This window comes from Leiobunum rupestre, chromosome 4 (assembly GCF_980474605.1).
Source record: "Leiobunum rupestre chromosome 4, qqLeiRupe1.1.hap1, whole genome shotgun sequence".
Taxonomy (NCBI): Eukaryota; Metazoa; Arthropoda; class Arachnida; order Opiliones; family Sclerosomatidae; genus Leiobunum; species Leiobunum rupestre.
The window spans coordinates 43,995,082-44,004,622 of record NC_143387.1 but is presented as its reverse complement, the minus strand read 5'-3'; the positions used below and the strand labels follow the sequence as shown (position 1 = coordinate 44,004,622).

The window sequence follows — 9,541 nt, the reverse complement described above, 5'->3', positions numbered from 1 at the left end:
CTTGTTTGTTATTATATTTGACTCTTAGTGGAAACGCTCCATTCTCTCTCCGGGTTTTTTTTAACGAAGGTATTCCATTGCCTTATCACCTGCGCGTTTTTCACCTGTGAGATTTGACGGCAGCGGCAGAATATCGGTTCCCGCAGAGGTACATGATCTAACTTTCGTTATTTTATTCTGTATACATGCGACGGGTAAAATAGGGCGTTTCCGCGCGATGACATAGTTTCATTACCGTACATTTTTTTAAGCTTTACCGAATTTCAATTGTCAGCAACAGCAAGACTGATTCCGGAGCGTATTGAGATTATTAACTAGAGGAAAACTTTAAAGTTTCTCAGCAATGCGAATTAACTGCCTCCGACGGTAGGAAAATAAATATAAGATTACATGTACGACTAGCCGTAAACCTAGACAAAACTCGTTTCGTAATTACATTGTTATTAGATAAGTCGGTTTTTGTTCCAGCAGCGCGGTTGCACGTGTCTGTTGCGCTTTCGTGCATGGTTCTGATTTCTTCTTCTTTTGAAGGCTATATTCGATAGAGGTAAGTATGCTTAATTTAATTTGCCTAGCTCTTTTATTTGACAATTTTTTTAAATCAATATATACTTCAATGAAATTCGATATTAATTTTTTTTAAATGAAACATTTTCACAATTAAGATAACTTAAGCTTAAAATAATTAAATGGATATATTATAACAGTTGTAAATCTTAATTATTTCGATAAGCTATTGGGTTAATTATCCGAGTTTAATTTTCGTGCTTTATCCTGGGCTACCGTACCAGTATTTATAATTATATTTGAACAGCGACCTCTTCAAATCTAATGATATTCTAGTTTTCATAAAAGAGCAAATACTGCTGAATCTCATAAAAGAAGAACTACTTAATAGATACGTGGAAAAATATCGTGCAGGTGCTTTTAAAATTTTTACTGAAAACTCTCGAAATGACTTTTATAAAATATTTAACCTATATTCTCAAATTTTTGTACTGGTAATTCTTTTCTTATTGTTGATTTATTTTAAAATTAGTGCGTAGATGATTTATTAATAATATTTAATTGTCAAGACTCGAAATTCTTCCGTCTTTAAATCGAAATTAATGTCCGTTTGTTAAAAACGTTCGGTGTTTACTTAAACTCCAATTTAGATATTTCTAAAACAGAATTGATATCCTGGTTACGACGTAATCATACTATTTAAAGAAATATTTTATTATAAAAAGCAGTGCAGGTGTATATTTCATAGCAAATTTTGGTTATTCGTATATCGCTTCCTTCGTTAAAGCAAGCGTCCAGAAACTTGTACCTTATCCTTAGTTACAATCTCCATAAAATGTCCTAATCAGCCTCGAAGCCAAATACGTTTGTCATGCAATTCAAAAGCGCGTTCGTTCCGCCTTATTGATAAGAAAGTTTACTTTCGCGGAATTAACGTAGCCTAGTCGAATTCGAATTGTAATATATTGTGGCAGGCAAAGATACGCCCACATACATAATGCTAACCCCAATTATGAGCAATGGCAGCCTCATCAATGGGTTGGACGAAATGAGAATATAAAGAAAATCTCTATGAAATATTAATATTCTACAAAAACACCTTCCATCGTAAGATTTTCAATTTCCGGGTGCTGTTTCTTTCGTAGTAAAAAAATGAATATTTTTATGGTTTCAGGCATTTTTAAATTTATGAATATTTAACTTTACGCGAGAGGTTATATGCCGAAAATTGAAACTTGCTAAACCTGAAGATTCTAATTATATTCTTCAAAGATTTGTATCCAAATCGAGCTCTGAACTTTAAATTTAATTTTCGCATTTTATCACAAAGGAACACGTTGCGAGCAACCGCGCCGGTTATTTAATTTATAATTTAGTCAATGACATCGACTATAAAATCACTATAAGGAAATAAATATATTTCTAAGGGGGAAGAGCTCGAGAAAGGTGATAAATAGAAAACTAAAACATTTCGTGAACCCTATCGCGTTACCCTGCGAGCTATTCACATTTGTTTAACCCAAATACCGTTTGACTTGAACGATATTTAAGAATTTGCGGGGTCAATGAGCGACGGAATGAATAAGTATCATTGTCAATTAACGACTCCCTTTGAGAAGTATATACCGTATAAAGAATACCTTTTTGGTTTCAAAAATGTTCGCACAATTGCGCATTATACGTTTGTCAAAGTGTGACATTTCTTGGCGTTGAATATTTTAACTTTGACATTTACATTTTATGTTACAGTACGTTACTAATTAACGATAAAACTAATCGGTATCCGTTGACATTGGGCAAATGAATATTTATGCGCTCGTGATTAGCAATTAAACACTATGATTGACATTATTTCGAACACCAAAACCAAAAACGTTTTTTTGACACTGACTTACACCCTTACCAATAAAGTGTATGGCATGTAAAATATTGCTGTAATTTGAAATGTTACTCAAATTATCAAGAGCTGAGCAAGGTTACGCCTTACATTTACAGTTCAACTAACTTAACATGTTCAGTCGATATACGTGTTCTTGCTATAGAATAGCCGTGGAAGTATATTATTTTTACTGGACTATTTCACAAATTAGGTTAGATTGCTGGGATTCGAACCCTGTTGTACCCAAGCAATCAAATCCCTGGTGGCACATGAACCAAAAAAGACAATTGAAGCCATGTCCGGCGGATTGCGATTTCGGCATGAAGTGATAATGAACGTTCAATTGTTGATTCGCACTTATTAGTGGACCCGACTTTGAAAGTCTTTGTTTACGGATGATACTGAATGCATCGCAGGTATCCGTGCGTAACGAACCGCATCTCCTCCAATTTTGCCAGTTATAAGGCGACAGCACGGAGTAACTGTATAGTCTTGGTATTTATGTGCAGCGCTATACGTGCAATGTACTTGCCAAACTTTTTTCTCGATACCAGTTTCGAAATACCTCCAATGCCACGTTACATTGTCAGAGTAACGATCTATTGATTTTTCTGTTATCTTACTTCATTTTTTTGTCGGTTCGTACTCTATATACTTGCATTAACTAATTAAAACTTTACATGTTTGACAAATCTCGTGACAGACACGACATTAATGTCAACAACCATCACCGATTTTGTGGAAATTGGTGAAAATAAAGGTCCTAAAACGTATAGCTACGTTTTATTAATAAACGATTCACAAAATTAGTTTATTATAAATCTTCGTAAAAAAATTATAAACTAATGCACTAATTTCCAATTTAAATAACATTATTTGAAATAATTTAACAATAGGAAAATATTTCAACGGGCTATTATGACAAATCCATTAAGCAGTTTTACCTTGACGCTATCAGCTTATCTTTTTGAACACACAAGTATAAATCGACGTATTTTTGATTTGGACTTATTTATCTTCTCAAGACTGCCAGTATAACGAAGCGTCGCACAGCAATATAGATTGTGATAGCGCATTTAAACCATTGCTAATTCTTTTAAATTGGTTTTTAGATATAATTGGACAAACCCCAAATGGTGAGAAGTACTTAATGGGCAATATACATTTCAACGATTTTGAGTGGTGTGTTTTATTGCGTTACGCGGGTTATATTTACGTGATAGAAAAACCAAATTAAAATGTATTCATTGAATTTAGCCGTATCGTAAATTGAAGTTTTATAATATCCTGTATTTTGTTGTTTCACTAATTTTTGGTTAAATAGGAAGAAAAACATCGTTTAAAATGCAAAATTTGCTTAGTTCGGATTTTCTTCTAGAAAATAGCGCGGAACCAATTTTCTATTTATTAAATAAAACGATTTTGCTAACGACAGCTCAGACTGCGCCCTTAAAATTCTTAAATTGGTATTTCTGTATAAGAACAATGAGTCCAATTAAAAGATAAAAGGAAGCAAAATCTGGTTATTGGGTTAAACAAAAAAATGTGTGGTAAATTCACACTACTATAGTTGGGCTATATAATGGCACAAGCTTTAGCTCTGATGGCAAAAGAGCCTTCTACTGTAGTGACGTCATAAGCAAAATTATATAATAAGCACTATCAAATTTACTGTTAATAAATATCTTTATTTTTGTATATAACGGTACATAAAATGTCAGAAAGGGATAATAAAGAATTTCTTCAACATATTTTAGTTTAATTTTGCTTAAAATATTGATTTTAGAAAATGGCTGCTATTGATCCTGCGTTTAGAAATATTCCGAAAAGTTCTACATTTTTCCTGATATGGAGAATAGAGGTATTGTTTGCTTTTTCAACTTTATATTTTTCAAAAATCAAACCTTGCATTCAACAAGATTGAATACGCTACATGTATTTGCTTCAGCATTTGCATTTAAATTTTGACTTTTGAAAGGAATGCGGATGAAACGCTGATTTCGTATTGTTAAGTAAAACGTAGAATAATTTTTAAAATAAATTTTATTTGTAGAAAATGCAAGTGGTACCAGTCCCAAAAGACAGCTATGGAATATTTTACACTGGCGACTCTTACATCGTAGCTTGTGTATGTTTATGCCACAATCATTTAACTTTACGATAATCAAACTAGTTTAATTTACTATCCCTTTTGTACAGGCAACGGAAGGGAACGAAAAAGGATGGTCCCAAATGAAGGTAAGACTTCCGCGTGGTATTTGATTTGTCGATCGACTTGCCGTTCTTAAATTCTAAGTTCCTTTCTTTCTTAGCCTAGAGAAGCCAAATCATATTTAAATATTCATATTCATTTTTGGCTAGGACATGCAACATCGCCGGTACAAAAATTAATTTAAAACCCTTTTATTATCTGAAGAACCAATATAAAGTACAGATCACGTTGTTTATTGATTAGGATGAAGCAGGAGTGGCTGCTTACAAAACTGTCGAACTAGACGACCATCTCGGAGGATCTCCGGTTCAACATCGCGAAGTTCAGGGTTTTGAATCCAAACGTTTTCTTTCTTATTTTAAAAAGGGAATAAGGTATATTATAATTCTAACGTGGCAAAATGATTCGATACAATTTATACTATTATCAATAATTGGGTTTTAATTTAAAGACTTTTAGAGGGTGGTGTAGCTTCTGGTTTTAATCACGTAACGCATACATTAGACTCACAAATATTTCAAATAAAAGGTAAAAGAAAACCCACTGTTAAGCAGGTAAGAAATTGCGTTCACTCTAGATTTGTTGAACACGTTCTGTTATATAACAAAGTTTAATGTATTTCAGTTGAGTTCCATTTCTTGGAGTGTAATGAACGATGGAGATGTCTTTATAATTAATACAAATGATGCTATATTTATTTGGACGGGAAGGTTTGCTAACAACATGGAAAAAATTCAAGTACGTACCGTGTTGTTCTTAGATAGGACAATAAAAAAGGAAATGCGTCAGTATTCGAATTTCGTTGTCGTTAATAGGGTGCCAAAGTGGCTCAGCAACTGAGGGACGAAGCCGGAAACAATTCGCGACCGATTATCATCGTCGAAGATGGTCAAGAAAAGAGCCTTCACTCGTCCGAAAAAGATGTAATTCTTTTGGAGAAATGAGCATTATTATTGCTAATATTTACGGCGAAATCTAATGTATCTTTCTTGTTCCGAAGTATTTCAACAAACTCTTGCCACTACAACAAAAGAATGTGAGGAGTCACGTTGAAGGTGGTAAAGACGAAATCGCCGAAAAGAAAATTTACTCTGAAATAAAACTGTATAGGTAATTTCTCTTCCCTGGTTTTTATTTATATGCTCTTAATATTAAGAAATAACTTGAGATAACTATAGATGTTCTGACGAAGACGGCACCCTTAAAGTAACTGAAGTTAAAAATGGACCACTAGATCAAAGGGATCTGCAATCGCAGGTATACACAAAAAATATTTTGACCGGTTCAGCCGAATTACTTTTGTATTTCAAATTGCAGGATTCATTTATTATTGATAATGGCGCATCGGGAATTTGGGTTTGGGTTGGAAAACGAGCTAGCAACAAAGAAAGAAGCGAAGCCATGCGAAACGCGCAAGTATGACCAGCAATGACCACTTTAGACGTTCCTTGTTTGCTACGTGAGCATCAATTATTTTTTTAATCTCGACCAGGGTTTCATTAAGAAGAAGGGGTATCCTAATCATACCCAAGTAACAAGGGTAATCGATAGCGGAGAGCCGGCGGAATTCAAATCTTTGTTTCGGTCATGGCAAGAGACCTACCAGACCGTAGGCTTAGGCCGACAAATTTCCATTGGGAAAATTGGTACCGTTTGTCGTCATATATATTAATTATGGGACTATTATTAACGCCTAGTATCGAACGTTCGTATAGCCAAAACAGTTCAAACTAAATTTGACGCGTCAACGTTACACGATAACACCCATTTAGCGGCAGAAATGCAAATGGTCGACGATGGAACTGGAAGCAAAGAGGTGTGACATATTATTCAGCTATGAAGTCCCCCACCCTTCTACAATATATGTATTTACCTTTTATTTTAAAGGTATTTCGCGTCGTTAACTTTGACTTAGTGCCATTAGAGGAGAAAGAACAAGGGAAATTCTATAGCGGAGATTGCTACGTTGTTGTATACGCGTACACCGACGGTAAAAAAGATCATTACATGGTCTATTACTGGATTGTGAGTTGCGCTGACATTTCGGAGTTTAATGTAACTTCGAATAACCCCGTTGTATTTTTATTTAAGGGATTGCACTCCACCGTAGATGAACAAGGAACAGCGGCCATGAAAACTGTGGAATTAGACGACAAACTTCACGGCCAGGCTGTTCAGGTTAATTAAATAATTTATTTAAGGGTTTTATTAGCATATTTACAAATCACATTTTTTAGTTTCTATATTCATTTGTACGAAGTAAATTTGTATACGTTCGTGTTAATTTCCAATAATAGGTGCGAGTTGTACAGGGAAAGGAGCCCCCTCATTTCATGGCAATATTCGGAGGAAAAATGGTTATTCTTCGGGTAATTTATTGACGCTAAAGCCAATTACGTTATTTTGGTTAAACCGATTTTGCGTTTTAGGGTGGGGCTCGAAGTGGTTTTAACAACTCCAACGAAGAATCTACCACAGGACTTGGCGATAATTTCTTGTTACAAGTTCGTGGAACGACAGAATATAACACGAAAGCTATTCAGGTTGATTTTAAGGCGAGTAACCTGAATTCCAACGATGTTTTCGTGATGGGAACGATAAATACAACTTACATCTGGGCAGGAAAAGTAAATTAACCAACAATGAATTACGTTAGCTAATTTACTAAGTATTGTTGTTATATACAGGGAAGTACCGGAGACGAAAGAGAAATGGCTAGACGGTTTGCCAATGAGACTAAAAAGTAGGTTGTAGCTTTCGTGTTCCGACATAATAATAATCGAGATCTTAAGTAAATATTTCGATACAGGGACGTAATCTTAGTCTACGAAGGGCAAGAGAAACAAGATTTTTGGGAAGCTATTGGTGGAATGGAACCTTACGCAAATGATAAAAGACTACAAGTACGTTTTGTGAAAGAACCGTTCGCAATAGGTCTGTAATGTATGGTAATTATTTCACAATAGGACAGCAATTCCGGCTATTTGCCTCGACTGTTTCAAATATCAAACGCTAGTGGAAGATTCACTGTTGAAGAGATTGCGGATTTCGATCAAAGCGACTTAGTGGAGGAGGATGTTATGCTTCTCGATGCTTGGGATGTGTTGTTTATTTGGTTAGGTTCAAAATCTAACGCCGACGAACAGAAGTTCGCTTCTTCAATCGTAACTGAATATCTGAAAGTCGATCCTTGCGGAAGGGACGTCAACACCCCGATTGTAAAATTAAGACAAGGAAACGAACCCCCTAATTTTGTTGGATTCTTTGGAGCTTGGGATATTTCTTTTTGGAGTGTAAGCTCGAATTTTAAACAAAGTTAGTTTATTATTATTATTTTGTAATGTTTCTGTTGAATATTGGTAGAATTCAAAATCGTACGAACAAATTAGAGCGGAATTAGCGGAAACCAATCCTGGAATACTAATATACCACGTACGTTGGATTCGTTATTAATGCTTTTAACTTCAAGGAATTCGGAACACCGACGATTTCTCATTCTTAATTATTTATTCAAGCTCCAGTCAAATGGAACAGAATCTTCTCATTCCGAGTTTGACAAATTCCCATTGGAGGCTCTGTTAGTGAAGGATCCGTCTCAGCTCCCAGAGGGTGTCGATCCTACGCGTAAAGAGGTTCTTAGAGACTTTCATATTTTACTTTTCTCTAATTTGGCGGAAAACATTGTCTTCCAAATATGGAGCAGACAAATTTTATAAATCTAATTTACAACGGAAAAACGATAATACATAATAGCATAAGTTTATAATAAATCTATGTATGGGAAGTGACAAACTGCACATTTTCCTTGTAACATCCTTTTGACGGGATGTGAATCGCGGACGTGCACATTTCAAAAGGTCGAAAATAGAAATTTAAAGGGCCACAACGGCGTTTCCTTCCTTATCTCGTTGTAGCTAGATCCGCCCATTCATATTCTGGGATGTTTTCAGGCTGTTTTTCGGTGTTCGTACAGCGGTAATAGTAATTAGGTGTAGGGAGCTATTGGTTCGCATGGGCTTGCCACCACCTTCCTACGCATTGTAGCCCGGCCACCTGAATTAAATGACAGTAAAAGTCCTTAGATGACTTGGTGCTTTGGGTATTAGCCTAGCTAATTTTTTTTTAATTTAAAGTCCTAAAATTTAAACATTGGTGTGGCCCTTTAACTAGTGGATTTTTTGGCAAATAAAAATAACGCATTATCTTAATATATATTTAACAGCTTTATCTCGGAGAAGAAGACTTTAAAAGAGCACTTGGAATGTCATTTCTCGAGTTTCAGGCTATTCCCCAATGGAAGCAACAAACTTTGAAAAAACAAGTCGGCCTTTTCTAAATACAGTTAAAAAAGAATATTTTTCTACTAGTCACAGCCTGAAAGATTATTTGATAATAAAATTAAATTTACTTTTATCATTCTTCTACCAAGAAACATTAGACTATGATTACAACTATGAACTATGCATGACATTAATTTCTACCATACTATCGAACTATATCATTACTCTTTCTACCATCTAGGATTGGCGGTATCTTTCTGCGTTTTACTAAATCACTTAAGCAAGGAAACTATGTATGTATACACTTGGAATGTCTAAGAATCCATTGACAACTTGCTCCGAAAGTGGCTCGAGAAATGGGCGGGGCTTAAACTATGTCGAATGTTTTTCAAATTCATTGACTGGCTGCCGTCGCGAGAAGAAAATGAAGCACACTCACTTGGAAAATAGTGGTGGGGTGGCAGAGTGGTTAAACTTCGCCCAGCAAGAGGAGCTGGGTAACCTGGGTTTGATCCCAGCTTGTGGCACTGGGTGAAAACTCGGAACGTTAGAAATTGGGCCTACGAAAGTTCGAATGGGCCTACAAAAGTCTATGAGTTTGAAAAAATTCAATTTAATAAATTTCTTCTAAGAAATAGCGCCTACAAAGGTCTTAAAACAGTA

At 35.2% G+C, this 9,541-nt stretch overlaps 1 protein-coding gene across 1 annotated transcript; it reads left to right on the top strand.

Moving 5' to 3' along the window:
• The first annotated feature begins 4,172 nt into the window (after positions 1–4,172).
• On the top strand, positions 4,173–9,010 carry LOC149947927 (villin-1-like). The gene is made up of 23 exons (XM_090172247.1): positions 4,173–4,247; positions 4,440–4,514; positions 4,586–4,624; positions 4,699–4,764; positions 4,842–4,972; positions 5,050–5,152; positions 5,223–5,336; positions 5,414–5,521; positions 5,599–5,708; positions 5,777–5,855; positions 5,916–6,014; positions 6,091–6,244; positions 6,314–6,414; positions 6,486–6,623; positions 6,690–6,776; positions 6,896–6,967; positions 7,028–7,225; positions 7,286–7,341; positions 7,408–7,501; positions 7,565–7,891; positions 7,962–8,030; positions 8,114–8,230; positions 8,821–9,010. Exons 1-23 carry the CDS (start codon positions 4,176–4,178, stop codon positions 8,932–8,934), a joined length of 2,523 nt encoding a protein of 840 aa, XP_090028373.1. The 5' UTR covers positions 4,173–4,175; the 3' UTR covers positions 8,935–9,010.
• Positions 9,011–9,541: the final 531 nt, after the last annotated feature.